The sequence below is a fragment of the Egretta garzetta genome, unplaced genomic scaffold (genome assembly GCF_000687185.1).
Source record: "Egretta garzetta isolate BGI_Z169 unplaced genomic scaffold, ASM68718v1 scaffold339, whole genome shotgun sequence".
In the NCBI taxonomy this organism is placed as follows: domain Eukaryota; kingdom Metazoa; phylum Chordata; class Aves; order Pelecaniformes; family Ardeidae; genus Egretta; species Egretta garzetta.
This window is the reverse complement of record NW_009260800.1, coordinates 2,093,677-2,109,178: the sequence shown is the minus strand read 5'-3', so window position 1 is coordinate 2,109,178 and position 15,502 is coordinate 2,093,677. Positions and strand designations below refer to the sequence as shown.

The following is a 15,502-nucleotide window of genomic DNA, read 5'->3' as shown; positions in this document are numbered from 1 at the left end:
AAAAAAAAAATAAAAAAAAAAAAAAAAAAAGATAAATGTGAGCTGGAAAAAATATCTCTTTTTGCAGGACAGACTCTCTGAAAAAGGTATACAACAGCAAATGAAAAAGTTCTACCATTCAAGCCCTTACACCAACATCCAGTGCAAACCTGGATCTAGATTCGGCAGAAACACGCTGCTTTCAAACTGGTCATGAAACAATAAGGCTGTGCACAAGGCTTGCCCTTTCATTGATCATGTTTTTCTTGTATGATTTTTTTTCAAGGACCTAAAACTCCCAAACAGAAGCTTTAAACTGTCATTATATTTTTAACCAATCATTGCCAACAACAAAACAGAGCTTCAGAAGCATTTCAGCTTGTGCATAAAGCCACCCCTGTTACCTCTTCCCCTTCTAGACAATGAGATCAGCTTTCCAATTACCATATTCTTGTAAAATTCTATTTATCCATTTGCCAATGATAAGTAAATTATGTTTTTATGTGAGAGTATTTTTTCCATTAGAATCATTATAATAATAGGGATAGGGAGCAGGTAGATTTTTGTGCCCCGCTTGTGCATTTTCATGATGTGTTTAGCAAGGCTGAATTACTCTAAGAAATTAAGCAAAAATCTATTGAGCATGATATATGTGATATGATAAGAAACCACAATCTATTCTATGCTTAATGCAAAAGAATACGATCTCTTTTTAACCATGGTGCTAATGCATCTTTCAGACCTCAATTTGTGTTCAGCTGTATGCTGGCTCACAGCATAAAGTCCTCACAGAAAACCTGTGAACGATGAAAAAAACACTGTTTTCATTTTTAATAGCCAAAAAAATGTCATGCTGACCCATTCTCAAGAAAAATGGTGTAAATGATAGAGCACTATAGGCTAAACACTTTTTTAAAAGAGGGGTATAAAGGTTTTTTAAATATATGTATTTAAGGAAAAAAACTGTTAAGAATACATATATACTGAAATGAAGAACATAACTTTCATCCCAAGATACCTGTATTACACTCCTACACAACTCATCTGCCCAGAGAGAGCAGTAAAAACATAAACGCTACCCCAGCAGTTCTGTTCCAACAGCATCTGTTAATTCACTCCATTTATAAAATACATATTGACAAAGACAACTGAACTGGGACCAGGGAGATTTGATTTGGTGTGAGAAAGTCAATTCAATGTGATTTTGTTAAAGGGCTCCTGCAGGCAAATAAAAGAGTTTAAGTAATAAAGTACATAAAGAGATGTTTTATGAGCCAGCCCCGTCTTGTGGCAGCCACACAATGCGCGGCTATGCAAGAGGGCCTTGTTCAGAGCTGATACTGTGAGTCCTGCGTAGACGCTGTAGATCAGGCGCAATTGGGGATCCCAGTGAGGGGGAGCTGAAATCACACAAGCGGTGCTGCTTACAGCATACGCTCCATGAGTCGCCACCGGAAGGGAAGGATGGTATAGAATAGAAACTGCAGAAAGCGCTGCAATGGCTCTTCTGATTAGCCCTTCCTGACAGTCAACAAAGAACCAGGGTACTTCTAATACCACAGCAGCTGAAGGATCCAGGGAACACAAAGAATAAGCTGAAGATAGAGCTCATTTTTGGGGAAAGTAGGAGTTCAGCCTTCAGCTCTGGATTCTTCATTCTGTGTTAAGATCCTTAGTTGCACAACTGGAGACTCAAGCTGGCACGCGTATAGTGAAAGCATGGCATCACTCATCTTTGTACACTAAGCAGAATTGGGTACTAAACCTTCTTTATTTCTGTGTTTTGAAATCGGGCTCCCCTTTTGCGACTGCCATTGTTTCTGAAGCCTTTTTGTCAGGCTGAGAAAGCCTAAGGCTGATGGTATGTAATTTGTCTAAAAAACTGTGGAAAGAAAAGATACCTGAATAATAATACTGAATAATAATACCTGAAGAAAAAATACCTGAATACGGTTTGTAATAATACCTCCAATCTCTGTCACCAGCTAGTCACAGAGTGCTTCACGAGGAAGTAGGGTTCAGATTGTACCTCTGAGTGATGGAGGAATTTCCTATGGTGTGCAATAGATTAATGAGATACACCAGCTGAACAAGTGACTAGTGCTATGGATTAAGTTTTGCTAATTTTAAACTGCAGCAGGTTTACCCCTGTGTAGATGCCCAAGTGAGGGACACAGACCACCAAGCAGATAACATTGTAATCTTGAATTTCTAGGTGACTAACCCCACATATCTCCAGAGCAAATGGAAAACCCCTGCGCTGGGATGCATAGCGGCACAAGGTGGCCAAGTCTAACCTCTGCTCTATTCACTGAGAGGGGACTGGTCCTGTTTCCTGACCGGCGTAATGAAAGATCATGCACTCCTTTTGAATATTCTGGTGTCTCCAGCCCCTGCAGCTTTTGCACAATGGCAAAGAAGGGTTACTGGAAGTTCACCGTTTTGCAGTCTATCAGAATAGGTGAGTAAAGCACATCATTTTAACAAATTGGCATACACACCTTAAATCTGAGTATGTCACTGCTGAATGGTTAGTGGCACGAGAGATTTGGAAAGATTAAGACCTTTTTTTGTCAAAAACTTGTCCGTTACCTGTAAGAGGTCTATGTGCAGTCCCTTCTTCTTCATCACCACAACAGACCAAGTCTGTGCTTATGACTTTTCCACCACAGCACTGCTGATTGAAACTGTCATGGAGGGATCCACCACAGCAGATTTGATTGCCTGATGTGGAGTAAGGCATTCCCTTGCAGCAGGAGTCACCAATTCCAACTGAAACCCTGTTTTGCTCTTCGTTAGGGCAACATACTTCTCCTGTTAATTTAAGAATACAGTTAAAGATTTTATGCATTTATAGCTCTTGAAATCCCTGACAGGCTTTCATCTGATAGCAAGAAGTCTGGGTTCACCCACTAGTAGTTTCATGTACAAAACGTTCCACGTGAAAGCACGGAATCACTTTAGAATGCTTTAAAGTATTATATTTGCTTGCAATAGTAATTAAAGAAACATGCATTCATGAATTCAGGGCCAAGACTCTGTAAGATATCAAAAGGCAAGCATGACAAACTGAGAAGAGCAACTAAAATAATTTCTGTAAATATGGTAATTTTAAAGCTGAAGCTTAAAGTAAATCTTTAAGTAGAGGCAGCTACACAGTAAAGAGAGTTCGTTCTTGCTATGATTAACAGAGCAGTCAGCCTAGTTATTCAGCAAAAAATTTCCTTGTCTCCTCCGAAATCATTCCAAACTTGTTTTGAAGGACTAATTCACATCGCTTAAAGAGTTTTTCAGTGGCGCTCAGGACTTCATGTTCCAAAGAACTTAAGGATTAAACTCGCTTTAAATATTAAATACCACCATCACAAGCAGTGGGCTTGGCAGCTACTTAAGCAAAAGCATCAGCTTTTGCAGGAAAAGGCCTTTAGGATAAGACTGCCAGTGAGACTGACACTGTAATGGTGGGCTGGGCTGGACTAAACTGTGTGCTATGAACGGAGTAGAGACTGCTAATAGAGGATACAAAATTTATGGGAAATGGCAATAGTTTTCATTTACTAGTGTCCGCACCTGATCTGATCCAGTATTCTAAAAGTCACATTTTTGTATTATCTTCCTGTGCTGCAATGTTTTCTGTGGCTCAGATGTCATTTGGAAGGAGTAGGGGGTTTGGTCTGCTATTGAAGGTGGGTAACAGAGGTGATTAAAGTATTCGTATTCCTGACTGTTAATAAAAGAAATGTGTTTTGATTTTTAAACCTCATTTTTCTCATTGAAAGTAATATCTCAAGACCTTTTCTTCTGAAAGGTTGGGAATTACAGACAGAGAGCCCTAAACCCAACGCAGCTTTTGTCAGAAATAAACGTGTGATGCGATTGTAACAGATGAGGGAGAAGACCATTTTCCTTCCCCCCCACATTCCTTGCCAAAAGGGTGCAGGTGGCAGAAGCGTTATTTGTTCTGCCCTGCTTCAAGAATCTCTCCTCCCATCTTAGTTCTGGGATGGATGTTTGCTCTTTGTGCACTACTGTTGCAGAAACCGAGATTCCTGCCTTCCTAATTTGTAATCTTCATGCCTTCAGCCCAGTGTGCTTCAGTACATCTAGAGCTATCAAGCTGGCCAAACAACATCTGGGAAATATGTATGCTTAGAGAGTTTCCTGTATAAATAACTTTATCAAATAAAGTCAATAATAAACAAAAAAAGATGAGAATAAATTTTTAGAGTATAATAGATATAATCTGTTTAGATATTTCATCATATTTTCCTGTATTCCTCAGAATCTAATTTAGTTGCTACACAGAGAAAGTATTAAAACACAGAATGTAGCTTACATCTATTGGAAATAAACCCTTTTTTTTTAAAGAACTATTAGACATAAGACACAAAGGATCAGTAACCTTCTCATTAACCTCTCAAAATGGGATCCATTCCAAGCTAGACTTGAAACTGTTCTCTCTCTGAAAACTACCACGCAGTCTTACCAGTTAATTGTTATCCTTATCAAAGAATGACCCACATTAACATTTAGCTTGAGGTTATTAGCATATTTATAAAAATAAAAAAGAAAAAGGTGACCAACATTGTTAATGTTGCTGCCCTTTAGAGTGTGGAAAAAGAGAATGCAGCAAGTATACTTAAAAAAAAAAAAAAGTTTAAAATCATGTTCAAACATTCACTGTTTCATGCTTGCGGACTGCTGACTGAACAAGAGCTACTTTCAGACATAAGACATTTTGTTTCACTGTGCTTTTCTTTCTTGCTGTAAACAACATTAAGCTAGTTAACATAGACCACTGGATGGGGACAGGGGTCACAGTATAATCTCTCCATTTCAGTACACTGAGACTAATGAGGCCAGCAAAATACTCTCCTCTGGTTCTTCCATGTGATAGCATTTTTCTGATGACATCATGGAAGGCATTCTAATATTGTGATATATGCATTACTTTTCAAAGGATCAGAACTTGGGATGTGCTGAATGTGTTGGCAAAAATTCAAGCATTTCTGAGCCTAGGGAATGTGTGCCAGCTCATGAGTAATGGAAGCATTTTAGCTCCTGACCTGACAATTGCCTACAAAGAGATATATGCTCTGAACACTGCCCCCTGAAAGGGCTCTTCTCCCCATTTTCCTTCCCTCTCCCTGCCAAAAACCCACCACCACACTGGAGAACCAAACTCTGGATGATAGCACAGAAGCACAGTCTTGGCAAACTTCCTAAACAGTTCTGAGTATAAGAGTATGATCAGCCTTAAGAAAAGGATAAATTTCCATCAAAGAGAGTAGATGGGGGATGTGTACTTTGATCTGTAACATTGACAGAAACAGAGTAGACAATGCAGAAACAAGTAGAAGTGACATAATCCATGATATCAACCCCAAATACTAACAATTGTTCCCCAAAAGAAATGGCTAGGGAAAATCACACAGGGTCAAGTCAAGCAGAGCACTAACCCGCACCACTAAATTGCCTGATGGTGTTCCTATTAAGCAGAACTGCCCTCCCCATTATGCAGCACTTACTGCAATTAAGTATAGTTTGCCATAAATTAGTTCTCTGGGAAATGACCCAATCATCAGGTTTCATCAATTAAGCCTTTCTTGTATAAACAGAGTGTACTGTGTTTAGATGACAAAGTCAGCGCAATTTTCTTTGCTTATCCCACTGAAAACAAGTCTCAAAGATATCAGTAAAGCTTGATAAATCCCACATTTATTGCTACGTTTTCATTCTCCTTGGTTTAACAGATATATGAACTTTGTTGCTTTGTTTCTTTCAAGCACTGGAAAGGAGTTGTCTCTTACCTACTAATACCCTAGTGTAATAACCACCACAGCACCGATGTTTCGGTTGCACAGCATGTATCTGACCACCACAGCAAACCCCTGGTGAATTAAGAATAAATGGAATGTACTTGTCCTCGCAGCACTGGAAGCCAGGTTTATTGTCGTGCAGAATCCCATTACAACATACCTAGAAGTAGTTAAAAAAAAAAAAAATCAGTAAGGCAATATCTGTTAAACAGAACATAATGTGTTCTCTGGCAAAACAATGTATATGAAAACATGTACAACACATCCTAGTACCGACACTAATATGACTGCAGTCAAATAAAACATAACTTGGCTAAAATCCTGTGCCCTCCAGCATTATCAGACTTCAGTAAACTACTGTGTGTCTGACAGAATACTGCTATTTTGTGGCCTTCAACCACACTGCACCTTAATGGAATAGTCCATTAATGTGAATCATCTTCATATGCCTTGCAGGCTGTTTGAGTCTCTCAAGGTGGAGTAGTTTGCAATAGGTAGATACAATCTACCATCACCTTATCCTTTTCTTTCTCCCCAATTCTTATTTATTTATTTATTCATTTATGATGAAACATATCATCTGAAACCCTTACAACTGAAAAAACAGTATTTCCCAATATAAGCTCTTGGGTTTGCTTTCACATAAAAATAAGTGGGATTTTCTTCTTATAGCACATGATCACTTATTTATGACCACAGTTCTTCAGACAATGTGATCTCAAGAGAATAGTATTTACATAAGGATTTTTTTTTTTCAAAAAAAAATTTACATGGAAATGAAGTTTGAAAAGGCCTTTTAACTGAGGACTTCCTTCTAGGCACTGTCGAGAAAATTATACGCTTGAACAATCAAATAATGATTTGTACGCTTACTCCTGTGTTGATGGAGTGGCACACTGTATAGACAGCAAATCATATAGAACAGTCAGTAGAATCGTTGTAAAAACTGTAAACTCAGAACCTACAGTCAGTGGAACTCATATTAGCCAGGAGGATGCCTCTTATAGCCAGACGGAATATGCAGCTGGCAGTACAGCACAGATGTTATAGCCGAGTTGCCCCTTTGTTTCCTTTCAACATGGAGCATTTCCACCCCTGACTTTAACCACGTTCTAAATCAGGTTATCTTAGCAGCAAAGAAAGAAAGTGTTCCTCTAGAAAGATCTTTTGTTTACCTAGCTACTTTAATTACTAGCTGACAAAAAACTTTTTAAAATGTGCATTACTAGGTTCAGGACATCTAACTTGTATTACCTTTATAACATTAACACGAATATATACACACTGAAAAATATTATTACTTTTCTCAAGTCATAAATTCTTTCTGACTTCGGAAAGATGATGCTTTGTTTTGTTCACTTTTGAGTGGCCTTTACTCAATCACGCTTGGGAGTATTAGGTTAAGTTCTGAAGTTACAATTTACAATACATAAACAATATGTAACCCAAAATTAACACAAGGCAGGGCAGAAGGTGTTCTTGTTTCCTCATTATATTTTGAGGGTTTATAACATTACATACTTTGAATTGTCACACAGTTTTTTGCTCTTCCAGCACACTTTCTCATTCAGCATCTGTTTTAGACTACCAGTGTAGCTGAATTTTGTAATTTTCTGTTCAGGAATTTTGAGTCTCTGTAGGTCCTATTATATTATTTTGCTGTCCACCTTGTCACTGGTAATATAATCTAATCTATGAATTTAATTAACCTACTGTTCTTTCTTCCAGATCATTAGTTAAGATGTCAAATAAAACTCTGCTTTACACCTCTTCTCTGCTTCCTATCTTTTGGATATTTTTTTATGACTGGCACGCACTCCAGGCTGAGTTTTTCCTCATTTACAGTTGGCTCCAAAGCAGCCTAGAAGATTACCTGCTCTCTCTGTATTTCCAAGTCATAGAAAAGCATTCTTAAAAATATCAAATCAAGTACCATCGTGCCACTGTCCTCAGAATAGATCATATTTAGCAACAATTTTTGATACTTGTGAAAAATGGCCTCTGTCCTGTCCTTTTCACTGCATCCTGAGGCTTGAGACACCACAGCCAGTAAGTGCTGTACCTGCCTGCATGGAAGGAGGCTAAATACATTTTCCTCACACATTTTTGGTCCCAATTTGTGTGCCCCCTGGGATCATGTCTCCCTCTGTGGTCTGTCTAGCCCAATTTCTCTTCTTCTTTTCATGGATTTCATTTGTCAGCCCTGTGCCATTTCCTTCTTCACAGTGATGCACGTCACCCAAATTTCACCTGAACACAGTCTTTCCATCTTTCAGATAAAGAAACTTGCACATCTTTGGCACTGTCCAGGTTCCAGTGTTTGAGCAGCCATTTTACTTTCCATTCTCAAAACTGGAAGCAGTTTTAACAAATGCCACTTCTCTTGTGAATCCTCAATAGAAACAGCTGCTCTGTGTATTTCACGCAGACGCTGGGAGGGCTGTTTTAGTACTAACGCTAAAGCATTCTGGTTGGAACGCTATTTGTAAGGTTGCATTATTACTGGTGTCTCTCCTTTTCCTCCTGAATTCCCTCTAAAAATCCCCAGCTGAACACCCAGGTATGTTACAACAGTTTCAGCAGCTACTTGTCCTTGTTAAAAATTATTTAAGTATGTCTCAATACCCTATAGACAGCTTCCAAAAAGGGGTCCAGTCAGCTCTAAAACACATTCAGACTCTCCTCTGGCATTGCCAATTGATATAGTTGGTGCTGTGATTATGTAGCTCCATAACATCCTCAGCAGTCGGCTGTAAATTGTTAAATAACACTTTTTTGGCAGCCCTCTAAAGATAGTTTCTATTTGCATTGATATTCAGCCCAAGGATTCTGCATTATCAATCCATAAAATAAAAATGCATTCAAGTAATGCTGAAATTATGTCAGCGACAAAGAAGAAAAGCAGATGGATTGAAAGTTATAGTGGCAAAAGGTTATTATTATCTCATCCTCTTAGGTCTAAAAGTGACAGTCCCAGCTGCATGGTGCTACCATGTACATGAAAGTAGAAGCCTTGTAGTGATCAGGTACAGTGACACCAACATTTTAGGCAGGTTGGAGATCTCACCCTCGTACACAGGGCTGAATGCTTGACATATGCTTTGCTAGCCAGATCTTTACTATCTATGGAGATGATACAAGACATTCATCCTTAGCTATCATGGGAGCCCTTAAAAATATTGGTAGACTGAGTTACTCACAAATCAGTGCTGTAGCTACCCTCCCACCCAAGCCCACAGAGGGACTGTGGCCCAGGAGCACCGGGACTGGGAAGGACAGGGCATAAAGAAAGGCTTACTGTGACACCTGAGAAAGGCCCAGTCAGCCATGACACTAGCACAGAGTAATTAGATATCAAATCTGGCAGGCAGGATTACACAATATTTTAACAATTTTTAAAAATACTCCAAACTTACCTATGCAACTCCCTTTTAATTAAAAACCGTGTCATCCCTGATCCCTCCGCTTGCTGAAGACTTTGCTGAAGGATATTATCTGGCCTTATGGACACATGCCAGTTTGAGCTAGGACTGATTTACTCAAATAAACAGATGTGCTAGGCAGCCATGTTTATCCTTCTTGTCAAATGCTTGCTGCCAGAGCCACTTTGTGAAATAGCAATTCAGAAAACACTCTAAGGAATTCCTATTAGCTACAGGAGTTCATTAAAAATTTCTGCCTGTGGAGCAAACACCAGAGTAATGATTGACCCATCATGTTCTCATGCAAGAAGGAATATTTTAAATTAGCAAGGCTCATTCTTTTTTACTTAAATTACCTCTGAATCTATATAGACACCCATTTTTGCTAAGTATGCTTACTCACGTTTCCTTTCTCAAACTGTTGTTCTCCTTTGGTAATCGGTACAGCCTTAGATCTAAAATCCATGAGCAGAAATTATTGTTATTCTGTTACAAAGCACTATATATTATCTTACTAAAATGAGTTTCATTTCCTGCCTTTCAGTTGTATTACAACACACCCTAGACATGAAGTGTTATCTTTTTAAAGGTTCACTAAGCCAGCAAGAACTTGAAAAGAATTTGCACAATATTGCTACGATTAATAGTAAATTTTACATAAATATTTGATTGAATATCCTTCACCAGTATTGAGACGTGTTAGTTTTCGCTCCTGAAAATTGTGCTTTTGAGGCTAGCTATTGAGCCGCCGTTTTGCTCCTCCTGTCCTTAAAAGAAAGAGTCCTGCTGGTGTTTTTAACAAATGACACGTTAATTACGATGAGTAAAGAGGTAAGCCTGTACTTCCGAGTAACGTCAGAGTTATATTTGATTAATCGCAGATTTATACAGCTTGTTGCTACTGAAAATAAAAAGTACCGAAGCTGTATTAACACCTTCAGTCAGGACCCTTTTAAACCGTTGATGTTCATACTCATGATCCATTGCGTACAGAAATTATTAGCCTTTACGCCACTATTTTAATTACTTTTTTACTGATCCTGTCTCATTATTTCCAGTGTTCACCTGAGGATGCCAGTAACAACAGAAGGACAGTTCAGTAGCTACCTGGATAACAGTGGAATGCCTTTCCCATTGGTACTGACATTGTGCTCCCTGATGGGTGAAGGTAGGGCACATTCCTTTGTAAAGTGAAGTACATCGCTGCAGATCTTGTGATATGTGCTCTGTAAGCTGATATCTGCTTTGAGATTTCAGGTATGGATAGAGTTATGGATCACACCTTACTCAAAACAGCTCGGAAAAGAATGTCAAAATTGGCAGCTCGGAAACACCCAAGCAGCACAGGTCTGTTACTGTAAGTAAGGTACACAGGATATAGGCGCTCTCCTGGCAGCTGACAAAATTCATCATGAGAGGGCATGCTCAGCTTTTCTGCACAAACTACACACAAAAAAACCCCTTTCTAAACTCTCTCTGCACTCAAGAATTATAAATCCATCCAAGTCTGATTACAAACACCAGGGTAAGGATACCAGGCACAGCACTGTGTTAGCTTTAGTTAGAACAACAAAGATTTCTAACATAGAAGCAGAAAACTGGATAACAACTAGAAACAAGAAGCAGGGCTCTGATGCAAAGATCATTTAGGATAGCAGGAATCTTTTTTGGTCTTCATTAGGCTTAATGTCAGGCCTACATGAGCCCAGGAAGGTGCATGTACACATGCCCCTTGTAGTGAAAAGTTCATTTGCTCTGTTAGAGATTCCCAAGACATCTCTGAGCAAGTAGGTTTATTTACACAGCACAGTGCTATGCAGAGATACTAACCTGGATCCCAAACGCAGTGCACACATATACCAGTGCAACCCTGCACCTGGGTGTTTAGCACTGCCTTTCTGATATAACTGTGCTGCTTAGCTGGACCCAACTCAGCCAATGTTAGCTGAAGGGTCTCTGCATCCCGCTCTGCTGTGCAGCGAAAACACACCCTTGTGTTCCCGTTACTGAAACACTTGGGTTTCTGTGGATGGAGGGGATTATATCTCTTATGTAGATAAGAAATAACATCCCTCTTTTTCTGCAGTGTCTTACAATAGCAAGCTGATAATGCCAAATGTCACCCATAAATCCATAAGGATATTAATAAATAGCCCAAGACGTAGCTCCAAATTATTTTTGTATAAAAGACCTACTTTTCCTCTCACTTTATGGTCCTGAATTCAAGGAAACTATAAGAGTGGAATCAGACCCATTGTGTCTGGTATACAAGATGCAATAAATGACCAGAGCAAAAGTGAGAACTCCACAACCTGTTTGTCTATTGGAACTATGTAGAAACAACCTCCCTGTTTTTGCTGACCAACCTATCATCAAATGAACAAAACCGCCTGGTTTATTATCCTGGATCTGAACATTACTTAAGCTGCTCAGTATTTAACTCTCAGTGGCATCTCTTTGCATTTGGCTGTACAGGTAATGTATGGCGAACTGCAGCTGGCATTGCGGTAAGAGGCTTCCTTTTCAGAACAAGGGTACGCTGCTCAGTGTTGCTTTTCTTCACTTCTGTCCAGTAAACTGTGGAATCATTTATACTAGCACAAATGCTTCAGCATTATAGCTGGCACGGACTGACAGTGAATTATATGAAAGCGTGACAGAGGGCTGCTGCATGAGGTCTTATGCTGTCCCTGCTGCAGGCTCTAGTTTAAGAGGAACATGGATGTGCCAGGAGCTCTGTAGATATCTCTCATGGTTTTATCTGGCAGGCAGCTAAACACCACACAGTGGGATGGGGGAGAGAATTGGAGAAAAGGTAAATCTCATAGGTTGAGACAAAGACAATTTAATAGGACAGAAAAGGAAGGGAAAATAATAATGGTAAAAGAATATAGAAAACAGGTGATGCACTATGCAATTGCTCACCACCTTCTGACCAATGCCCAGCCCCGCCCCAGCCAACTCCCCCCAGGTTTTTTTGTTCAGCATGATGTCAAATGGTCTGGAATAGCCCTTTGGCCAGTTGGGGTCAGCTGTCCTGGCTGTGCCCACTCCCAGCCTCTTGTGCACCTGGCAGAGCAGGGGAAGCTGAAAAATCCTTGACTGGTGTAAGCACTGCTCAGCAACAACTAAAATATCAGTGCGTTATCAACATTATTCTTATCCTAAATCCAAAACACAGCACTATGCCAGCTACTAGGAAGAAAATTAACTCTATCCCAGCCGAAACCAGGACAATATCTCTTACAGACATTTTGGATGGCTAGTGAGGATACACAGAGCAAACCAGGCAAAGCATTGTGAGGGGAATTTTAATCAAATCACCCACAAAAATTACTCCCATGTAATTTTATGTATGAGTGCTTCAGGTTCCTGTGGACTTTCCAATCATTTGTTGTATATCCATTACTTAACCAAATAGCAACCACTCCTAACCACAGTCCCTGAGAATACACAGAGACCATTGTAACAAAATAATGCAAAATTAATTGGAAAAAATTATAAAGTCAGGAAGCTATAAAAATAAATGGACACTCTCCAAGCTCAAAGTTACTATAAACATACGAAGGCTGAAAAAATAAAAACAGAGAAGAAAACTTCTAAAATTAATACAAATTTAACTTATACATATACTAACATCTATTAAAAATTCTACCATGCCAAAAACCTAAATTTACCTTTTAGAACAAAGGACTGCCCATAATTCACTTGCAAGATTTCAGAAAAACATATGTTTAGTATAGCATTGCATTCAATGAAACTCAAAAGCTAAAGCTGTGTCGGCTGGAATAATTTATATTTTGATTTGAACCCCTCAAATAGCTCACTTCCTTAATTACTGTCTTGTCTGACAGGAAATCCTGTGAATATATATTGTTTGCTTTAGTCACTGAACATGTGATGATGCCTTTGACAAATAGGGACACTATTTCATTACATTAAATCTTACTTTCAAACTAAGAGTTTTCTACCTCATTTGTCAATAAAAACCATTACAGACTCCCACTACGCTATTGATCCTACTCCTAACTTATATGAAGATTAACTTGAAAATAGTCATAATTTAAAAATATATCTGACAAACCACAATGGATCCCATTCAGAGCTGCTCATCATTGTCATGTAACAGCCACCCACTTGTAGCTGAATCTAAATACATTTTATGTACTGGAGAATCTGGTCATTAAGCATTTAGCCAAGGAATTTTTTGGCGGGGGGGACGACGGGCACGGGGGAAAGCAAGTCATGTTAATAACCAAAATTTGCCATGCAGGGTTTGAGGAATGATTCCATTACAGGTGGCTTGTGAGATTTGCTTTGGATCAGATATGGCCTGATTCCTTAGGATGAATGTCTGATCTATCCATGTGAAGCAAAGCTTTCTGAAGGGAAAAAACTCTAGATGCATGCTTGTGAAGTGAGGTGGTCCACAGACTGGTTGGGAGCCAAAGTCCCTATCCAGAGCTGAAGTATCTTTGAAGGTTTTTTGAAACACAGGTTCTGGCTTAGCTTCCTGTGCAAAGGATTTCGTTCACATACATTAAAACCACTTCTACCCTGAACCAGCATGTAGTAAATGAAAACACAGTCTGGGGACTCACTTCAGAACTGCACTATTGCTCGAAACCAAAGTGTTAATGCAAGGCACATTCATAAATGCTAACCAATTAATTTCTTCTGAAGGGAGAAATAAACTGAACAATCACGGACTTAAGACAACAGAATCACTTGTCATCAGCTGACTCATATACGCTGCTGGAGATTTTTGCACAGCTATCCCTCTACAGAGCTCAAACATCGATATTTGATTTTTAAAAGTTTCAGGAAACGTATTAGAGCCCTGGTTTTAAAATATAAAAAGAAGCAGAACCTTCCACTTCCCTTCCTCTGGTAAGTGAAGAGGTTTGGTTAACGTACTTATTCCTAAAAGTATCATTTTTCATTCTATCACTAACTTAAGAATATACAAGTACCTTCAACTCTGGATGATAACACACTTCTCCACAGATATTTTCATGCCTTTTACATTCTAATGAGATGCACATTCTATTACTTTTGCTGCTCCTTGGAGTCTTTGATGGGGTACACCTCTGCCATGCTTTACGTAAGAGTTCGTATCCCAGGATAATGCCATTTGGCTGTCCTGGTGATGCCCAGTTGATTTGAAGAGATCTACAATAAGCAGAAAATTAACATCTGTTAAATTATTGAAAGTATTTATACTTGTATGGATACTTACATCAAAGGATTAGCATATAGTAGTTCCATTTTATACTAGTTTACATGGAGTGAAATATTTTGAAGGGTCCAAAATGTCCCTCTGGATGGTGAATTTCACAGCTGCTTTAATATCCAAAAGGTGTAAAGGTTTGAAAAAAGTGTCAATATGTGCTAATACTCTGGGAAAATAAATCACACATGCAATCAAAGCCCTTGAAGCTTGCTGTTTAAAGGATGTCTCATTCATACTTCTGGAAATATGTGTAATAAACTTTCTAGCATTTTACTCATTTCATTTCAGTGGTAGAAGAAAGGACTCGGTATTCCTGGTGCTATAGCAAAGGCGTGCATGAACTACTGTCAGGGCTGGTGTGGCTGTTCCATTCTCAGACAGGAACCTGGTAGGGGATGGGCGGTTGGGGGGGCAAAACACCACCCCTGCCTTCTGAGCGTTCGCCAGTGCAGCTTACTCACATTGTGCTCAGTCACCATTTAGCACAGATTTGTATTCATCTTGCCTTTTCCCTGCTTTCAAAAACATTATATAAAAAATAAATGTATGTTGCTTTGAAATGTATTCTTCAGCACAGAAGAACACGAAAGACCTCATCCCAGCATCAGCAAGCACTGGTTCTCTTCTGTGCTTAAATATTTTCATTGACATTGAACTAGAAGTAAAAAATGTGTTTATCACAAGTAAGACTCAAGACTTCTGGCTTTGAGCGCAAAAGCATGACTGCAGCAGCCCGCAAAGGATGGTCTGTAAAACAAATTCCTGTTGTTGATTTCAGGTCTGATATCAGACCATCATCAGTTTAAGGAAGAAAGGGAAAAATCATGTTAAATTATAACATGCCTGTCACTACTAAAAATGTGTAGGTATTGGCTCCAAAATCTTACCTGACATTATAATTTAAAAAAAAAAAAAAGTCAAAAGGGACATTTGAAACAGAAATTTGCTCTGTCTTTTGTAATGTACAAGTTTTACATTCATATTTTGAATGAAAACTTCACTTCTCGCATAATCACTCTGGAACATTACATAAGACACGAAATTCTTTC

At 38.9% G+C, this 15,502-nt stretch overlaps 1 protein-coding gene across 1 annotated transcript in view; it reads right to left on the bottom strand.

Annotated features, from left to right (window-relative positions):
- USH2A (usherin) overlaps positions 1–15,502 on the bottom strand; it is a 407,979-nt gene that overhangs the window by 90,360 nt on the left and 302,117 nt on the right. Inside the window, 3 exon segments of the mRNA XM_009646839.1 lie at positions 2,572–2,793; positions 5,790–5,958; positions 14,194–14,392. Of these exon segments, the coding sequence (XP_009645134.1) occupies positions 2,572–2,793; positions 5,790–5,958; positions 14,194–14,392 (590 nt within the window).